The sequence below is a fragment of the Haliotis cracherodii genome, unplaced genomic scaffold (assembly GCF_022045235.1).
Source record: "Haliotis cracherodii isolate W230 unplaced genomic scaffold, xgHalCrac1.p SCAF_10, whole genome shotgun sequence".
NCBI lineage: Eukaryota > Metazoa > Mollusca > Gastropoda > Lepetellida > Haliotidae > Haliotis > Haliotis cracherodii.
Window position 1 is genome coordinate 11,958,366 of NW_027266265.1, and position 22,136 is coordinate 11,980,501.

At 38.8% G+C, this 22,136-nt stretch overlaps 1 protein-coding gene across 1 annotated transcript; it reads left to right on the plus strand.

Annotated features, from left to right (window-relative positions):
* Positions 1–2,624: 2,624 nt before the first annotated feature.
* Positions 2,625–20,551, plus strand: LOC139446462 (uncharacterized). The gene is made up of 6 exons (XM_071227778.1): positions 2,625–2,933; positions 4,550–4,637; positions 11,148–11,350; positions 11,553–11,638; positions 17,846–18,047; positions 20,432–20,551. Exons 1-6 carry the CDS (start codon positions 2,625–2,627, stop codon positions 20,549–20,551), a joined length of 1,008 nt encoding a protein of 335 aa, XP_071083879.1.
* The last annotated feature ends 1,585 nt before the right edge of the window (positions 20,552–22,136 follow it).

Below are 22,136 nucleotides of genomic sequence, written 5' to 3' on the forward strand. Positions count from 1 at the left end.
TTCTCAAAACTTGAAATACATGCTCTTTGTAGATTCCTATGGTGCTTTCTGTACGAAATGTATTGCCACACATCCTTTGAATATTGTAGTAACTTTGCATTTTGTAGTCTATAATTGTACATATAATTAATTAATATTGCATTCAGACACTGACTGTGAAAGAAGTATTATTCTAAAAACAACAGCTTCCGCGGCCTTCAAATCGTCAGTTTGACAAAAATAAGAAGGGATTTGTGAGTTGATAACCTCTTATTGACCAATCAAAATCGAGTAGATTACAAATTCATGGTAGAATTGTTGTTTAAACACCGCATTCAGCAATGTTCCAGGTTTGTGATGGCTGTCTGTAAATAGTCGTGTCTGGACACCCGTGCTTGATATAAACAATAATCCAAACCCTCGGGGTTTGATGACCCACAGTAAACCTGGACAAAGTGATCTTATTGCTACGACTATTGTAAGCCTATCTTAAAGCATGGGAGTTACGATCATCTTAGCGCTAAGATCGCTTTGTGCAAGTTGGCGGAGGTCGTCTAACCATCTGATTCAGTGATTCGCATTTTACTACAAGCACATGTTGATTTGGGCCAATTCTTAATAAAATTAGCACTACCATGTTTGTGCCCCGATTCTCCACGGTGGCATTTGCGTATGATTACCATGCATAAGCTTAGGGGTTGAAATCTTTCATTACTTTGACGAAAAGGATCAAATGGATTAGGCTAGCGGTGCTTATCTGTTTCACTGAAATACATTATCATGGCAACCATTGGATTGTCTGGCCCGGACTTGATGATTTACCTCAAGCACATTCATCGACATACTTTAATCACATACATCGACATACCTCAAGCACGTACGTAAACATACGTCGAGCACATACGTAAGCATACGTCGAGCACATACGTAAACATACGTCGAGCACATATATCACCATACCTCAAGCACATGGATCCCTTACTAACCATCTATATTTATCACTATACCTGAAGCACATACATCGACATACCTGACACATATACATAGACATACCTCAAGCACATATATCACCATAACTCTAGCACATACATCGACATACCCCAAGCACACACATCGGCTGAACTGAACTTTATTTACACTCAGGCCGCTATCAGCGGTATCAGAAATGCAACATTATTTCAACAACATAATACATATACATATAAATATAAAAAATATAAAAAACATCTTGGCCGAGCATGCATGCATGTTTATACAGATTTACTATGGTAGCAATATATATGCAATTCAAATAGAGGGAGAGTTACTCGATGACTTTACAGAATTTGGACATTTTTCTCAATGTTCCTAGTCGTGAATTATTGCAAAGTAAATCCATTTTATGCATATTGGGTTTGACGTAGTAGAATCTGTGTAAAAATGTTTTCCTTCGTTTTCTAAGATGGACAAATAAACAAATCATGGAATTCATCACTTATGTCAAATAATTTGCAAAGTTTGCATTTCCTTTCGGTTAAAGGTATTTTTCTCCCTGCTTCAACAGGTAGATTATGATTACAAGTTCTAAACTTAAGTAAGACTCGCCAAGCGTTTTCCTGCAGTACGTTTAAATAATATTCAAAATTTAGGCAATAATTTTTTTTATGATACTATACATTGTGCCTTTTGAAGACTTATCCCTTGCACTGGTCCAACACTGTTGTTTAATGTCATTTAATATTTCATGGACTAGATGTGTTAGGTAAGTAGGACTTTGTGAAAACCAAATGTAGCTAAGTCCAAGTTCATCAAAAGTTCGTTTGATATAAGTAATCCATTTATGTTTACATTTTCAAAATAGGTCGTCATTAAATAACAACTTGTATACAAGAAAGGATGATTTCGATGATTTCCCGGAAAGTAATTTTGCCCAAAACTTATCATTCTCATTTTGGCGATGTTTGATAGATGCAGTCTTCCAAGTTCCCCATGTACCATGACATTTGGAGTGAATTTTCTTAATGATAAAAGATATTTTAGGAAACTCAAATGTATACCTTCTAGAGCTGAGATGTTTTCAAATCCCTATACTTCCGCATCCATAGAGAAGAACTGGTACAACCATACTGTAAAAAAGCCGCAGTTGACATTTAAGTGACTTCCGTCCTTGGCATAAAACATTGAACATAACTTTCGATGCTTGTTCTATTAGCTTTTTCTTTGTTAAAGTGAATTTTGAAAAAAAAATTAAGATAACACCAAGGTAGTTATAGGAATCAACTTGACCAATTTTGAAATTATGTGTCCATTGCCTATTACTTATCTATGAGAACTTAAGTACTGGCCTTACCATCAGCGATAATTACTGTAAAGTGTTGGCTTCCTTTGGGAGGTTCTACCCTTTGTTATTTTCCACCTTTTGTTATCTTGTTAATTTGTTGTCCTCTCAAGTACACATATGTTCTCTGCCTTACCGCATTCATTCACATGATGAAGGAGTAAGCATTGTTCCGAAACGTTTAGTTCCTCACAATAAAGAAGACATCCATATACATGATTTCTCTTCCTTATATATATTTAATGTACTGTAATCTGGTGTTTCGTGTGTTAAAATCGATGTCGTCTACCGTGAATTTTAAGTACCTGCAGGCTGCTTGGAACCTGAGATGTCGTCTAAGCATGGTGAAATTTTTCTTCTAATTTTGGGTGTCGTTAAGTTTGTTCATTGTGACAACTGTTTTGATGTAGCCACTGCAGTCCAGCATGACAAGTACATGGAACACCAGATGTTTAGAAAGGTCAGGAGTCCGTCTCCGTACGCCTGTGCATCTGCATGTCTTATGTCCTCTGCATGTCTGTCTTTTGGATTTGACATGGAAACGCGCACCTGTCTACTCAACAGTAACAACAGTGCTAATGGAAATATTGTTGACAGAGCCGGATTCCTGTTCAGTGACATCCTCCACTGGCCCAAGGTTTGTACTTACATCTTTTCGATTTACATGGAAGGGTGAGGATCCTCCGATGTCTATCCCTTGTAGTGCGAGGCTCCCAGTCAACCATGTTTTACTTGACTGTGTAGATTTCCCCAACACAAGCTTAAGGGATACATATTTCAACGCATTATCTTTAAAATATGTTTTCAAACCCCTTTTAATTGATAACTTTCAAAGGACATTGCATTGTTTAATAAATTTTGATTGATATGTTTTGTATGAAATAAATGACCTCAATAACTTGGTAGACTGAATTAGTAACTGAGATTGTGGATCTAACTTCAAACGGGGTAGAAGTCGTTAACAACAATTGTCCCCTGAGAGAGTTATATGTGCGTGAGACCACGACCTTCAAAATATGTTCATAGTTGTAAATCTTGCCAACAATCGCCAGATGCTAAGGGGCCGTGTATGTCGTAAGTACCGTACGTCCCCATGCCACCCTGCTGAACATGTTGTTGGCGATGTTTAGCCCGAGTCAGTCAGTGTTTTTAGTTTTGATTCGGGGATGTTTTTTCGTTTTTTGTGTGTTTAGTTTGTTGTTTAACGCCGCACTCAGAAAATTCCCGCTATATGACGGTGGTCTGTAAATAATGGAATCCGGACTAGACAATCCAGTGATTGATGTCATGAGCATCGATCCACGCGATACGCCCAATTTTGCTTCCACGTCACCGTAAGGCACCATTCGTCACCACTCGCATGTTTCGGTAACCTACAACAAGGCTGGTTCCCATCTCGAAGGGCCCATGCGTCGTTGTTGTTTGTTGTTTAAAGCCGCGCTTTGCAATATTCCAGCTATATGACGGCGGTTTGTAAATAATCGAGTCTGGACCAGACAATCCAGTGATTGATATCATGAGCATCGATCCACGCAATTGGGATACGATGACATGCATCAACCAAGTCAGCGAGCCTGACCACCCGATCCTGTTAGTCGACTCTTACGACAAGCATAGTCGCCTACGGCAAGAATGAGTTGCTGAAGACCTTTTCTTTCCCGGGTCTTCACAGGTCCACACAGGTTGTAATCTGAAGGGGAGGACTGATGTAAGGGAGATATTATATTCTCGGAAGCTAGAATTATTCCATGATGAATCAGTGTCGTAGCTATGACTATGTTAGCGATTAGAATGATGTGCGCCAGTTATATGAAAGAATCCATTCTGATTTGAATGTTAAACTAATCGTTGAAACTAATCGTTGAATGATTCAGATACGTAATATATATATCTATATATATCTATCTATCTATATATCTATATATATATATATATATATATATATATATATATATATATATATATATATATATATATATTTCCGTACATCATGGTGGCGTCTTGATAATGTATAAGTCTACATTCCCCGATTTCTGGCTGGTTTGAGACAGAGAATGTAAGTCAGTTGGTGCTCTCACGGACCGGAATATTGATAACTGATCCGTGTATGCATATATATCTGTGCTCATGGGAATGATCATAGTATAACTTCTCTGATTAACGTCACATTTGTGTATCGTTCCAAATAAGCACGCGCTTTCTGATATTAATGAAATGATACTTAACTACAACTCGCTCTCTTTTTATTTCTAGTCTCTCTCCGGTCCATGTTCTCTGATGTCATGCCCTGCTAATGCCCGGTGTCAAGTAGACAGACTTGATCGTGCAACTTGTGTTCAAGGTAACTAACTATATTCCATGTATTCAATACCAAAGAATTAATGGTAGCATTCCAAAAGAAATTTCTCAAATCAATTGACGAAATCAATTTGATTGAAAGATGTCGGAGGATGTTTGCAAGGTTTTTTTTGTGTATTCGGGTCATCTGATACTAGTTGTAGTAGTAGAAGTAGTAGCATTCACGACAGCAGAAATAGCAATCTGCTAAAGCGTCCATGACAGTTGAACTAGTAATCTACTCATGTATCCATGACGGTGGGACAAGGAATCTACTGGTGTATTCATGACAGCGGGACTAAGGATCTACTGATGTTTCCATGAAAGCGGAACTGGGACATTACTGATGTATCCATGATAGCAGAACTAGGAATCTACTGATGTATTCATGACAGCGGGACTAGGAATCTACTGATTTATCCATGACAGCGGGACTAGGAATCTACTGATGTATCCATGACAGCGGAACTTGGAATCTACTGATGTATCAATGACAGTGGAACTGGGAATCTACTGATGTATCCATGACAGTGGAACTGGGAATCTACTGATGCATCCATGACAGCGGAACTGTGAATCTACTGATGTATCCATGACAGCGGAACTAGGAATCTACTACGGCACCTATAAGAGAAGATCTCGGAATCAACTGATTGATTCATGACAAAAAATTGTAATCTACAGATTTACTGGAACCATTATTCTTCCTTTGTTACTATAGCAGTATTTCAGCTGTACAAAGGATGTTGATTTGTAAATAATCGAGTCTGGACCAGACAATCCAGTAATGGAAATCATGAGCATCGATCCAAAATTCTGGGACATGATGGGATACAATTAACCAAGCCTGACCACCCGATCCACTCGGTCGCCTCTTAGGACAAGCATAGGTTGCTGGGTACCAATATTATTACCAGGATTTCCGAGACTATTAACTACAAACCACTGCTGGGATATTGCTGACTGTGATGTGTAACAGCAAACAAGTAAATTACACATTATGATAACATTACTATTAATCTACTGCGTCAATAAGATAACTTTTCATTTCTGTTCCTGTGGCCTTGATTTCATAACTGTTATTGAAATATACTCTGCAAAGAAAGAAACGCAAAAGTAGTAAATCGTAAATATCTGACAAAGCGTTACCGACATTCCTTCAAAATAAATACCAAAAATGGAATTGGTCATTTCTGCTTAGAATGGGATTGGTTTGTGTGGAAAGAATGAGATTTGCAGAAATGTGGTAAAAGACCGAACAAATCGGAAAAACACAACGACGTGAGAAGTTGGCGCCGAAACACACCAACATGACAAGCACGTGCAACATCCCTTTTCATTTGCATGCCATCACAATCTTACTGCAAGTGAACAGCGAAAACATGCCACCATTTACGGTAGCCCAACGCAACAACGCCATCGGCCGACTGCAAACAGGAGAAAAATCTTCAGCTGTAGCCAGGTTTTTCCACGTAGCACCACGCAGCATTACAAGACTGTGTAACCGTTACCAGACACACGGGACAACACGGGACCTTCCCAGATCCGGTCGACCACGTACACTACTGCTTAAAAGTTCATTCCCCTAACACGCGTTTAGAACACGGGTGTGCAGCGCGTGTGCAACCCGTTTAGCACGCGTGGGTCACTCGTTGCACACGGGACCGGGTTTCACCCGTCATAATTAGTGTTGGGTTGCTGGACTTTGATGGAATGAACCATTCTACGAGGGTCCAGTCTAGCCATTTTGACTACCCGACAGTAGAACAGTAGGGAATTGAGAAGCGACTTTATTGCTCGGGGAACCCCCGAATTGACAGGCTTGTCGCGGGTTGGTAAATGTTCGCCATTAATGAAGTGAATGTGGGTGGATTGAGGACATATTCGTTTTAAGTTTTGCCCACATGAGTCATTCCAGGTGACTGCAAATATAACGTTTTTCGTTCGCCAAAATTATTATTTAGATAGTACAATTATGATAGAACCGTCACCACTACCTATGTCTTATTATTTCACGTAGGAATATGTCCGACTTTCCCACACCCCGTATTCTGTTTAGAATTTTGTAAAAATTGTTAAGTGAAAGATTTGTGTGGGACTCTAACATTTATCACTAATTCTAAGACGATATTGGAAATGAATATGAACAGCCATGTTGTCACACTGTTGATAGAATTTGAGATCTTCACAATCACAGGGTGAGACCATTGTGACAGATTCTTGTGAGGGTTTGTGATTTTTACATTTGCCCAATGACCATGCATATGGTGAGTGTTGCTGGGAATACCAATGGTGATAGTTTACTATTAGAGGAAATTGGTTGTGAGTACTTATGCCATGTGGATAGGATATCTTTAGGATTTTAATGTTTTGTTGTATATCGTATATTTTTGTTAGAAACTATCTCTATTTGCTAAAAGAAAACGGATATTACCAATCAAATGCCTACATTACTTATGTAGGCTAAACGGTCATGTTATAAAGTTAGATCGCAAGGGCGAAACATTAAAGTAGATATACGAGAGTTGGGACACTGGCTGTGTAACACCAAGACATGCGGTTTGAAATCAGTCACTGACATGGGAGATGAGGTTAATTAAACACACAATTTTGCTTTCACATTATGCGAACTGGGGAGTCAATATGCATGTTTACACGCATTCACACACGGAAGGAGTGGGGTGGGGTAGGGGGTGGGCATTATTGAGTGTAGTAAAGATTTATAGGTATATATATTGATTATAAATTATACATGATGTATATATGTAAATACGGATATATTAAATATAATACCAAAACATATGGATTGTGTTACAGAGGGAGAAAGTTTTAAATAAAGATAAGATTAAGGCATATATAATAATAATGTATAGCTTTGCTACAAGAAACCCGACACACACAGACTTTTGGCGTTCAATCCGTAATATGTAGGTTTGTTCACAGGGACAGGACGTCGATCTTTCTGAAGCATTGTTTTCTCACAACAGCCGATAATCCCTAAGTTTATTCGGATCCACTCGCCATATTTAAAAATTATTCCACGAGATAAGTTTCAGCTCTAGTGACCAACTGCGATAGTATGCTTCTTTCCTGGGAATACCTCTGCCTTCTGGCTTCAAACGACCGATCTAGGCTTACATAAACACACGCACGCACACACATAAATAAATACACACATAATTTACAAAAGACTAGAAATTAACACTATAACCGTGATGCAATCGCGTTACTTAATACAATCCACGAAGAACAATATTTAGGGCGTCGATTTACTATTTATTCCTTATTTGATATCAATAATTCATTTATGGATACAAAAGAATGAATTTATATCACAAATTTGATTTGAATTTATCATGAAATGTTTATTAATATAGCAAATCGGTTTTTAGATATCAATAACTGAATTTATTATCGAATAATGTATTTTATCATCTAAAAATCGAAAATGGTATCTATAGCCTTCGTCTCCGTGAACTTTATGGCCGTTTTTTAATAATTCGTGAAGATAGGAACAGTATCCTAACATTTACATATATAGTCATATTCAGATGGTGTCTCTACATATAAGTAAGGGCAAGCTTCTTCTCGTTGTTTAATCAGTGTTCCTCCTGGCTATGAATGTGGAACTTTATGGTTACATATGTATCTTGTTAACATTGTATTTTAATGCAATTTGAATATTATTATTTACTATCGTACTCACTTCATGTTTTAAATGAGACTTAATGTTTTAATGAGACATGTCACCACAAATTACAATTATTGCGTGTTAGCTCAACACAATTGACAAATACTCTAAAAGATATGATGTACTTTGAAACAATATATATTGTAAATGCCAAAATGATGTATCTAGATCAAGTAGAAGATATATTGACAGTAGCGCTGGGAATTTATTCAACGTTTACCTCTCCAGGCGGCCATTATGCAATGGCCATCTTACACACAACCCCGTGCTCACGTCTTCATGTCTCTTGTGGTACGGTAATTAGAAGAACCTTCTCCCTCAAGTGTATCCTCCGTGAAAAACCTACTCTCGTTATTTAAATGCTGCCCTTTCCCATCGCCACGGCTATGGAGCTGAGACAAAGAGACCCAACCATCATAAAGTAATTAGATGCTATAAAAACAATGCTCTGCCAAACCTAATAAACATGATCACTGAAAGTCGTACTACAGACGTTTAAATGTCAAATCACAAAAAAACCATTTGAATAGCAATAACATTTAACAGGATCATGTATTCTCTTAATACCATCGCAAAACATCATGAAGTAGCCACAACAGTACTCATATTTTCCAACAAAATCACATCTAAAAATGAGACATCAGCAAATACATATTATTAAATGTGTATTAACCTTTTTCGTCAGGAAATAACAAAATTATCTCCTTGTTACCACCTCCAAATTCAGCTTAACACGGATCCTCCTTTGGTCAAAAGTTTGTTGTCAAAAATGGTGTTTAAATAGGCATTTCTTATGTATGTCTATGTTATTCTTGCAAACATTATGTTTATGTTCTTGTGTAAATATATTTCTCTTTGTTACTATATATGTAATATGTGCATATGTATATGAGTATGTCTATGTATGTATGAGTATATATGATTATGTGTAAATGTTTATGTGAATATATATGTATTTTCAATGTCTGTACATATAGAGTAGGGAGAGGGCCACCTAAGTTGGATAACTTTTGCCCAATCCCGTTGACCATATATGTCAATAAAATATGTTTAAAACAAGTTTGTTCCCCCTGTAATGAGTGTGTCACGCGTTGCACACGAGTGACCAACGGGGTGCACATGGGTTGCGTAACGCAATCAGTACAAAAATAAGTATTGTAGTGGCAGTAAAATGTACAACACATGTAATTGAATAAAATAATCCAATTATTTCAGGCCATTTAGTTTTGGTTTGAAAGTATTAATAAAATAACATTCTTTCATCTTTCTCAGTGCATCATTGTCACATTTGTAAAACGGGAAGATCACAAAATTTGGTGTTTTATTCCCGGCACACTAATCAATGTGTTGACTGAGTGGAATACACCGGCAAGAACGGTCCCTTATTTGTTGTCTCGCTCTTAGGGTGTCCCTTGTCTGTCCAATGTATTAAATAAATCAAGTTTGTCGAAGCACAATTCATATTTTCACGGACATAGAAAATTTTCCGTCTTTGAATGTAAAAGAACAACATTGTAAAACATGAGGGCAAGTACCACAATTTGACATAAACAGAATTCAATGTTCGACATTTGTCTTGGATCTGTGCGCTCTTATGGACTTTAGGGAGGCCATACACATTACTTTCTTTCGATTCAAAATTAATTTAATTTAAATAATCCTCTTCGTTTTTAGTAAGGCATTGAGAATGTGAATATACTAATCTTTTTAAGTAATACAGATTTCTCCGAACTGTCTGAAAGCTTTCTGTAACAAGATTCATCTTTTAACATATTCAATAAGAGTTCTTGGTATTAATTAATGTCCATAATTATTATAGCGCCTCCCTTATCAGCTTCTTTAATAACAATTGACTCGTTGTTTGATAATCTGTTTAGAGCCGCTCGTTCATTTTTTGTTATGTTTGATTTACCTCTTTGAGGGTTAACAGTAAAGGGTAAATCTTTGAGGCGGTTAATAACATTGTCTAACACTTTGTAACTACCAGGTTTTGGAGTGAAGGTTCCTAACTAATGAAGTACCTTCGTTGTTGGCATAAAAATCAAAATGATTTAGTAATCTCCATTTTCTACAAATATCAGAAATATCTGTTTCTAGTTCATGTAAATCCTGTTTCAATGGAGTAGGGGTGAACTTCATACCTTTAAGTAATACAGAAATTTCCTCCTCTGTCAGATCTACACAAGATAAGTTGATCACTTTAAGTTTTATTGTTGAATTTCCCCTCCCTGGGGGAACCTCGCTGTCACTAAAAAAGAACTATAGTCATTTTTATTTAACCGTTGATATCCATCTTCATTTCGATCTCGACCACGCCCTTGAGTTTGGAAATGTCCTCGTCTGTAATCACTGGCCCCGACGATTGTGGTTTGGACTTCTTTGGCGACCTTGGCCTTGATGTCTCCTTTGGTTTAAAGATCTGCCTTGAGTGATGTTGATTGTTCGGGTGGGTCTCCGTCCCCGGAAAGTTGTGCTTCCTCTGAATGTACAGTTCTGTGTTGGAGGACCTCTGCGAGTCAGATTCACAGAATGTGACTGGGTTGGTTTTATTTTTGCCACATCAGCATAGGATTTCCCCTCAGTTCTTAGATTTTTTATGGAGGAATTTTCTTCTTTTGAGTTCACTTTTAAGGCATAGTTTGTATGCCATTTCTTGTTTTTCTCTAATCGCTTGTGAGCGATTTCTTCTTCAATCTGACATACCATGTCCCATTCTTTCTGCAACAATTCAAGAACTTTTCCCTTTGTTGTTTTCATATCGCTCATGATAAACATCCAACTGTGGACTGTGGAATTATTGTTACATTCTGTATCATCCTTCAGAGTTCCAAGGGTGTGGCCAGCCTCCAGAAGTGACAAACGCCACCAAAACGAGCGAGGGTCACTACCTGGGCAGTGTAACAACCTATGCCTGCAGACAGGACTTCAGGACCTGTTATGACAAGGTTACCAGCATCTGTCAATCGTCTGGACAATGGGAGAATTTGACGGCTGGCCTGTGTAATCAGTACATTTGGCACAACCCGGTATGTAAAATCACCAAGTCAGTATTTATTTTACTATTTTACTTTATGTCTGTACAAATATACACTAAAAACGAATAATTCAAGTTATGTGAAGGTATCCCGTGCCCTAAAAAGTAACCAAACAAGCATTACGAAAAAGCATTTCTTTCTTGTAAAATATTTTTGTGTTACTTAAATGTCTTGCAATGTATGTGTTTGGTAGACCCTGAAAGAAAAACATGCACTTCCATGTGGGCCATCAAGCAAGTTCAGAGCAACTGTCATTGGAACACCAAACCAAGCTACGAGGTAATGATGACGAGTATTTCATAAAAGCGACAAAAAGTTATTCATGTCCTTCTATTTAAATTATGCAAGTAAAAGTGACATAACATTTTCCACAAACATAGGAAATATCTTCTAAAACCAGAGTTCATTGTACGATTTTAAAGATATCATAACTATGTGTATATTAATAACTACCAAATAGTGATGATACCAGGTGTTTGCTAAAAGGTGAGGGTATCCTGCCCCACTTGTGAGGGTATCCTGCCCCAGGGTATCCTGCCCCACCTGTGAGGGTATCCTGCCCCACCTTTGAGGGAATCCTGCCCCACCTTTGAGGGTATCCTGCTCCACCTGTTAGGGTATCCTGCCCCACCTGTGAGGGTATCCTGCCCCACCTTTGAGGGTATCCTGCTCCACCTGTTAGGGTATCCCGCCCCACCTGTGAGGGTGTCCTGCCCCACCGGTGATGGGATCCTGCCCCACCTGTGAGGGGATCCTGCCCCACCTGTGATGGGATCCTGCCCCAGGGTATCCTGCCCCACCGGTGAGGGTATCCTGCTCCACCTGTTAGGGTATCCTGCCCCAGGGTATCCTGCCCCACCTGTGAGGGTGTCCTGCCCCACCTGTGATGGGATCCTGCCCAAGTAAAAGTGACATAACATTTTCCACAAACATAGGAAATATCTTCTAAAACCAGAGTTCATTGTACGATTTTAAAGATATCATAACTATGTGTATATTAATAACTACCAAATAGTGATGATACCAGGTGTTTGCTAAAAGGTGAGGGTATCCTGCCCCAGGGTATCCTGCCCCACCTGTGAGGGTATCCTGCCCCACCTTAATGGTTCACCTGAACAAAATCACAGGAACATATGGTTCAAGACAAAAGAAGTGATTATATAAGTCATTTTTGTCCCTGATGCTTTGAATGTGAACTGTTAGATCAAATATTCTTAGGCCTTGAATGATTTAACTTTTTAAGAAATTAGAACTATGATTCTCTGGATATACATTTACACCATTTTATAAGAACAGAATCTTATACGTTTATGTCGAAACGTGGGATATGTGTTATTAAAATGTTCTGTAACTACCCAGGTCACTCAATCTTGCGAGAAAGACAGTGTGGAAACCCTTGTTTCTCATTCTTGCGAAACACTGTGGAAACACGTCCTTGTGAGACGGAATCTGGCCATTTATATATTCCAGAAACTGTGGTAAACCAGGTCACTAACTCTTGCAAAACAGATTATGTGGCAGCCTTGGTACTTCATTCTTGCTGAGCAAGACAGTGGAAAGTTAGATCATTCGTTCTTGCGAGACCATGTAGGACACAAACGTTTGCTCGTCAAACTAAGAGATGTCTAAACTGTTACGTGTCGACTTCCAAACAGAAACATTTAGTTCACCCAGAAATGTATACTAAAAGAATTCAGTGTGGAAGAAATAACAAAGAAATGGAATACAAGTAACAGTTGTATTATAAAATTGACCATATTTACAAATAAATTTATATTGCTGCAGAGCTATTTACAATGACAGTACAATGGACCAGACAATCCAGTGATTGGCATCATAAGCATCGTTTCACGCAATTTGGATACGATGAATGCATCAACCATGTCAGCGAACCTGACCACCCGATGCGGTTAGTCGCCTCTTACGACAGACCCGTGAAGATCCGGGGTATAAGATGCTTGTAAAAGGCGACTAACGTTTACGGGTGGTCAGGCTCCCTGACTTGGTTAATGCATGTCATTGATCCCAATTGCGTGGATCGATGCTCATGATTTTAATCACTGGATTGTCTGGTCCCAGAATCTAGTTTAGTTTTTACTGCTGAGGCCAAAGCTATCTTAACAGCTTTGACCTATATTCAACAACAAAACCAATCTAAACATTTCATCATCTGTGATTCGTTGTTTTGCATCCAGACACTTAAAAAAGTGTGTCATTCTTGACATTTTAGAACTCTATAATGATCTTTCTACTCTCCAATGTGACATCGTCGTTTGCTGGTTGAGGTAACTCAAAAGCCGATGCTGCAGCTAAAGCCGCTCTTGACAAACCATTATCTTCACTACTTATTAGGAAGCAATAAACGTCACGAATTTAAACCAACAATCGGTCATACCTGCCGACAAGTCAAGACATGACGAGGTCGTTTTACGACGATGTCGTGTTGGCCACTGTCGGTTTACCCACCAATATCTGCTTAAGACAGATGGGGACGAGCCTCCTAAGATGAAAGGTTCACCATCAAGCATATATTGCTTGACTGTGTGGACTTCGCAATCGCAAGGGATTCACATTATCAAAGCGTAAATTTGAAAGATCTTTTTGCCGTTTCAGTCAGCGGGCATCTCATTATCAGCTATTTGAAAGAAATCGGTCTGTATAATACGTTTTGAATAAAAGTGTGAATAATTAAATGCTTGTTGTTAAATTTGGTATGATGTTATTACCAACTGACATTATTGAAGGCTCTGTCCAGGAGGTTAACGTGGCCTAAAAATATTGTCCCCCCTGTGTGACACGTAATCCTATAATAATCAATGTAACTATCATCAACCAGTGTTTTTAAGCCAACTCATTGCTGAGTATTTCTTAACATTGGCTAGTATTATGCACAACCACCAGGAGCTAAAGTGATGACGTAAATCCAACTGGGGTATTATGCAGGAAGCCGAGGTACTGTCCCCCCCCCCCCCCCCCCCAGCGATGTGACCTTGTTTTGGATATTGGTGGCCCTTAGCCCGTGTTTTAAAACTGTACACATTATATTGTTATGCTCAAATATGTTTCATAAATTGTTTTTAAATATAGTATGCTCAAATATGTTTCATGAATTGTTTTTAGATATCACTTTGCATAAATGACTGAATTGTTATTATATTATTCTTGGTCTCGTCGCTATATGGCTGAAATAATGCCGATGCAACGTTAGATTTTAACTCACTCACTCACTCACTCGCATAATTTCCAAACCAAACACTCACATTGTAGTAGTAGTTTATTCAGTAGTATGAACAGAGCAACAGATTTAAGGAGATATACATTTCTAGTATTCTACCACTTGAGTCTAAAGTGACTTAACTATCCCCCAACGTGAACAACATAAAGACATGAACGATAGAGGACTGATTGAATATTTCAAGAATGGTAAGCTGTTAACTAAACCACGTAAGGATTTTCATAACCGCGACACACAAATCAGAGAGCTCCCACGACAACTGAGGAGTACCTCACAGCGAGGTGGCTACCATAGGAAATAACAATCCGACCAGGGCTAGTATTCGACATAGAATGGAAATAACTCAAACACCGGTAACGGTAAACATTTGTAATTTTTGTACTGGAACATGTGTGGCCTACATAAAATGTTTGCTGATTGTGACTTTATTGCTTACCTCAAATCGTTTGATATTGTGTGTTTATTGGAGACATTTATATCAGACTTCCAAGACTTAAACTGACTACCTAGTTACCAAATGTACTTTGCCCCAGCAGTTAAACTATCGTTTTTCATGTAGATGTTCTGGCGGTGTGGCTCTGCGTTAGGCAAGGCGTTGTGAACCAGTGCACCCACCTCAGCACCGATATAGAAAACTTCATATGTTTAAAATTTCCAAAATCTGGGCTTTAATTTAAAATGTGATTCCATGTTATTGTGTACATATGTCCCTCCGGCAGGTTCTACATTTTATGGCGATAACGCAGGCGAGTTTATGTTTGTAGGAGATGCTAGTTCTAGTGTTTTTGATTATTTTATTGCATCTGTTGAATTTTTCCAGTATGTAGATATGTTAACTGTTGGTGATCGATCAGATTCAGACCTTTTCCCCCTTGAGTTATCCTGCAGGTTTGCTTGTTGCAATCGTGCCATACATTGCTCAGACCGTGAGGATTATGTCTCTATGAACAGTACATTTTCACGGAACGAATCGAAGGAAAGCCTTTTTATCACAACACTGAGAGGGTCCTTGCATATTCATGACAATTCTTTGATGGATAAAATTGAAGCTAATGAAGAGGAAGGGATTAAATATTTGGTACAGTATGTTCTTGACTCGACGTCCTGTATGACGAAACAAACTAAATATGGTGAAAATAAACACGATAAACCAAAGTTGAACATAGCATGTAGGGCAGCAAGATCTGAATCCAGGAAGGATCTCAGAAGGTATAGGTGTTGTCGCAGTGAATACAACAGAAGAGGCTACTGTAAACTGAGAAACGTGTATAAATCTTCTTGTAGAAAGTTCAAATATGATCTTAAACTGTCACGGCTAGTCTGTTGGTATCGCCTATCACGAAAACTTAAATATTTGATGCTATGTCTCGCCTTAAAACTGGTAAATCTACTATGGTTGGTTGTGTAATAGCTGAAATGATTGAGTACGCATTACCTGATGTTATTCCTTTTCTGGTTAAATGTTTCAATCGGATTATTTATACAGGTGTTTTTCCTTCTGTCTGGTCAAAATCTATTATCATTCTGTTGTTCAAGAATGGAAACGTAAACAATCCTGACAATCACCGGTGTATATCTCTCGCTAGTATGCTTGGTAAAGCATTTACTTCTATAATCAATAATAGATTAACACAGTGGTCAAATATGAGAGTTTTGATTCGCGAAACACAAGCAGGATTTAGAAAGGACTATTCGACGTTGGACCACATATTTACTTTGTATGCAGTTATTGAGAAATATTTATCCTGCAGCAAACGTAAGTTGTATGTGGCCTCCGTTGATATTGAAAAAGCATTTGATTCTGTAGAGCTAGATTGTGGAGTTGTTTGAAAAATAAGGGTTTAGAGGGCAAAATGTTTGCCATTGTTAAATCAATGTATGCAAATGTAAAATCATGTGTTCGCTGTGGTGATACTTAAAGTGTCTTTTTTTATTGCCCGATTGCCCGATAAGTATATGCTTTAAGTCCTATACTCATTTTTTTATAAATGAGTTATATGTTAATATCATGCAGGCTGGTAGACATGGCGTCCAGCTCTTCCCTCGCATAATAGAACTTTTAATGCTTCTTTTTGCAGATGATGTGATTTTAATGTCTAGTACCATTAATGGTCTACAGAAGCAGCTTGACATACTTTAGGATTATTCAGATAAATGGTATGTCAACACCAAGTAATTTAGTTAAATGGAGAATGCCGGAGATTCCCATTGTACATTGTATCTTACACTCGTTGCTTGAAGTATTGGTGTAAAATAATAATAATGCCTGAACACCGTTTACCTAAGAAAGCCTACAACATGCTTGTACACCTCGATAGTCTTGGAAAGAACACATGGGCTTCTTGTATACGTACATTGCTTTTAACATATGGCTTTGGTTTTTATTTGGCTGTCCCAGACAATTGGTAATGCTAATGTTTTCATTACGTACTTTCACATGCGTGCCATTGATATGTTTCATCAAAAATGGCATTCAGATATTTACGAAAGTTCAAGATATGTTACTTATTGCCAGTTTAAGTCATTGCTTGAACCAGAAGCTTATTTATCTAACTTAAGGTACATGAATTTTCGTAACATCATTATTCGTTTGAGACCTGAATGATCTAAAAATTAACACAGGGAGATTTTCATCTGTTGAGAAATCCCTAAGGTTATGCCCATTCTGTGACATTGTTGTCGAAGATGAATACCATTCTATGTTGATTTGCCCTATATACAAAAATCTAAGAAACAAGTACTTACCGCAGTGGTCTTCATCTCATTTTAATGCTGCTATAAGATTGTTTTCATTACTGTCCTGCAAGGATCTTCTAATACAACATCAACTGGATTTGTACATACAGAATGCATTTTGTTACGAAGTGAATTGTTACCTTGACTTTGTCTCTCATAAATATGTTATGTGACTGTGTTGTATATGGGCCTGTGGTCTTTCATACAATAAAGAATTGAATTGAGTACTTAGGCCCTTTTCTTGATCTATTTACCTTAAAGCTATGTAAAGATATTCTAAATTTACAGAAAATCCTTCTTTGGTTTCGAACCTCTGGGTTGTTGATGTAAGATTCTGGTACGAAAAGATATACTTTCATTGCACTGTAATGAGATAAAAAAGTTAGAATTTGTAATTGCACCATTCCAAGTCTGGGTGAACACATCTGTTAATCGTTGTCTTAATGTATATTTAAAGATTGTTTATAATCCCCGGCACCCTGTGCAATCCATACCTGTGAAACTTTTATCTACAGATGGAATATATGGCTGTGGAAAGGTGAAGATTTACTTGCCTTGTCAGAGTTCCGATTCCAGTTCGGTGAAACTCGAAACTTAACAGTCATGAACGATCTAGTCAATGGACAGTGGGGTAAAGAGCTTCGTGTTTATGATCAACCCATGAACATAGGACAAGAAACAGAGGTCCAGATAACACTACACACTGGAATATACAGGGTAAGTGCCTGTGACTTTATTCACGTCTAACTGTCACCAATGGTAGATTATAGCATGAGTAATGTAGACATTGCCAAAACCAGTAGCTCATTTGTTCACCTCTTATTCTGCAACATATATACCCAAAGTTAAGCACACCCCTATTTCTGAACCATGACAAATGGCAAAAATCATGGCATGGGATGATTGACCACAGGAGCTGGGCGATGTCATCGGATAGAACAAACATTTGACCACAAATAAAGAAGATATTGGTGAATTGTGATTGAAATTTACTGACAAAAAATATTATGGTAACATAGGTACTGTTTTTGACCTTAGACAATACCTAAACAAAGTATGGAGCTGCAGGATTAACTAAACGAGTCATGTTTGATGTTTCATGTGAAAATGTTCCTTAAAGTCTCTACTTGACATGACACGTGAATCAGATCAGTTGCGGGTATAACCGCCACATGCCCGGATGACGCATTCCACCCTACGTCTCATGCCGCCAGTCAGACGTTGGATCTGTTGATGGGTCAACAACAACCACCCCCGATGCAATGCTGCTTCCAAGTGGCGGAAATCTTGTACAGGAGGATCTCGTGCCTGTATTCGCCGCCCCAGAATATCCCAAACATCTTCCAGGGGGAGTCGTTATTGCATTGTCCCTCATGTAATCCACGACTGCATGCAAACGATGAGGCCTGGCACTGTCATCCGTGTACTGAGGTCGAGTAGCAAGAGGGTGGTTGTCAAAATGAGGAACGACGACTGGCCTCAAAACGTCCCGTATGTACTGAGCCCCTGTTAAGTTGCCCCTTATTGTGACCAAATCCAACCTGCAGTCATGAGATACACATCCCATACAACTATTACCGACAATAAACTATAAACAGTCGGTTTAATATTCCTGGGGGTGTAGGCCGTGTTCCGGTACCTCCAAACTCGTGGAGCAGAAAGCGACTTTCGTCTGACCAATTGATCCGTCTCCAAGTTCTCAGATTCCAGTTCTGTCGCGCAATACACCAATACACCATGCTTAACGAACAGCTTTTTGGTGATCTCTCAACAAGGGACGCTTTGTGACTCGTCTAGCCCTCAGTCCAGCTTTCAGCCGGTTCCTGATGGTTCTGGTGCTGAAACGACAATTGGGCAACCACAGCTGTTTCAGATGAGTTAAAAAGGGTTTTCGGCGTATGAGACGAAGAAGGTCCCCGTCTTCGCGATGTGTCGTCTCAGGAGGTCTTCAGGATCTGGAACGGTCCTGGACATCACCGGTCTGAGCATGTTTCGACACTGTGATGATACCCCAAATTCCGACCAATGGCATTATAAGACATTCCTGCGTTATGCATGACGAATATTGGCCATCTTGTGGCGTTTGATCATCACCTTCGTGCCATGGTCACACAATGTCATGGAATAACTGTTTAAAACCGAGCTTTAGAAAGCAATTTTAACATTTGGATATACTGCGTTTAGAGATACTCGAGGGTAGCATGCTGCACGGGCATACCATGCATGGCGCGTAAGCTTTCGTCACGCATGACTGATTACATCATCTCCATGAAACATAATTGTTCCCGTAATTATATCTTTCAAATATTGGGACCAATAACGAAATATATTAGGGTGTGCTCAACATTTTTCTGTATACTTTTGTTACTTCATGACGAGGTTTTCACCACACTTCTGAACGGCCTAACACGTGTGGTCATATACTAAAGTAAATTATTTGGATTACTGGTTTGGATGGATGTCTGTTGTCATAGGTTTAGATTCCGTTCAATGTAACAGTATTTTCTCTGAGTTGGTTTGTTGTTTTACGCCGCACTCAGCAATATTACAGTTATATGACGGTGATCTGTAAATAATCGTCTGGGCCAGACAATCCAGGCATTGATATCATGAGCATCGATCCAAGCAAAACCATAATAGACGCCCTCCGTTTGATTGTATTAGAGATTATGGTTAATCTTGGAAACAGGGATTTCGTGGTACATTTCCTGGACCCAGCAATATCTCTCTCTCTCTCTCTCTCTTGGTACGGAGTGTTATAGAACTTTGGAATCAAGTACAAACACAGGGATGGACATGTCTTCAGGTTTTAGAGTCAAGTCAAAGGTTGATACAACAAAATCGTGGTTTTAGCAGATTTCTTCCTCCGTAAACATCCTAATCCTATATGTGGCATTATTTGATATCAAAGCATGCACACAGGTCATCGGGTGTTCATGGAGAAAGGTAATTTGGTTCAAACGAGAAGACAATATACACATCTCCAGTCAGCACTGGCTTTGTTTTTTTATGTAGGTTTTATTCAAGTGTGTGTTTCCCAATGAATAAAAGGATATTCCCGGCAAAATAACATTCTTGGTGGCTCTTTGTTTTTCTTCCAGCTGGATATCGATGGCCAGAGCATGTTAAACTTCACCGAGAGAGTGCCAGGGTCAGAGCCTGACTCCATCTTGATAGAGGGATCTGTATCAGTTCGAATGATGGAAATCTGGTTGTATTAAATTACTTTTCAAATTATGTTATGAAACTACTCATTCTGAGGTAACGTGTAAGTGCAGTCTTTCAATTAAGTGACAACTAAGTGTAAGCGCGCAGGATTGAGAATATTGTAAGCTACTGTGGACATTCAATCAAATTAATCACAGCTGTAACCTTTTCCAACAAACAACATACAAGTGGTACAACTGACACTTCATCTGACCACACGACTTAAGCGTTTACAACTTTCAAACACTGGTGTGTGAGGCGGTCCCGAAGTGATGCATGTCTTAGGAGTTTACAACTTTCAAACACTGGTGTGTGAGGCAGTCCCGAGGTGATGCATGTCTTAGGAGTTTACAACTTTCAAACACTGTTGTGTGAGGCAGTCCCGAAGTGATGCATGTATGAGGCATTTAACCATTCAAGAATGGGTGTGGTGCTGACAGACCAAGAATTTGACATTTGACATTTTATGAACGCCTCATTCATTTCATTGCCACTTATAGTTTGACCAGACATTATTGTGATGAGAACATTGTAAATTAAAGATTTATTAAGTCATTGACCAAGAGGTAACTTTGTCCAATAAATACTGTTTACCTAAAGATACAGAACAGAAACTGTTCAGTATTTTGAACCACCTCTTCCTAACACATGCTTCAATGCGGCAAGGCATACTGCCCATCAAAGGAGATATAAAATCATGCATGTGTCATACTGACTCAATATCTCACCTCTGCTTTCATATCACAAATATTTTTTAGATTTTTTTAATTGATATAATCCTTTATGATTCCTTAAGTATTTTCAATTGGGTTCAGGTCCGGACTGCAGCTTGATTATTCCGGGAGTGTAACATTTTGCTCATTCAAACATTCCTGAGAATGCTCCGCTCTATGTTTTGGATCATTGACTTATTAGAATACCCACCCGTCACCATACAAAACTTGAGCTGTTGGAAGGAGATGTCCCTGTAGAATATCAGTCTACGCTGCACTAGTCGTGTTACATTAAAAATCCATATTGGTGCGGCACCCAACAACCCAACCCACACATGAAATTTAGGACTGTACTTTCGATGATGGCAAATTGTTTTGTCTGTACCTTCGGTCCTCAATTTTATGCAGTTTGGATATAGCCACACTGAACTTTCATTTGAGAACGTAACATTGTCCCAATTGAAATGTCTATGCTTCAAACACCAGTTCACCTTGCAGGGTGGTGATGGGATTCCTCGTGATTTCTGCCAATCCTTACAAATGCGTTCTTACTGTCTATTTAGGAACATGAACGGTTCCTCTATTTATTATTTCCGGGCTAATATTTTCTGTGCTCATGCGTCTATTTTTAGACGCCTAAATACCAAATCGCCTTCTATCACCAACACTCAAATTCGAAAGCTTACAATTCGGGTCCAAAGAATCGTGTTTCTTGTTTGTTGTTTAACGCCGCAATCAGCAATATTCCAGCTATATGACGCCGGTCTGTGAATAATTCCAGTCTGGAACAGACAATCCAGTGATTGACATCATGAGCAATATTGGGACCCATGACATGGCAACCAAGTCAGCGAGCCCGACCACCCGATCCCGTTAGTCGCCTCTT

What these genes read in the sequence shown, in the direction of transcription:
- LOC139446462 (XM_071227778.1), top strand. Translation starts at nt 2,625, where the DNA reads ATGTCGTCTAAGCATGGTGAAATTTTTCTTCTAATTTTGGGTGTCGTT. An exon ending in ACATCCTCCACTGGCCCAAG is followed by an intron (nt 2,934 to 4,549) that starts GTTTGTACTTAC and finishes TTTTATTTCTAG; the next exon opens with TCTCTCTCCGGTCCATGTTC. An exon ending in AGTACATTTGGCACAACCCG is followed by an intron (nt 11,351 to 11,552) that starts GTATGTAAAATC and finishes TGTGTTTGGTAG; the next exon opens with ACCCTGAAAGAAAAACATGC.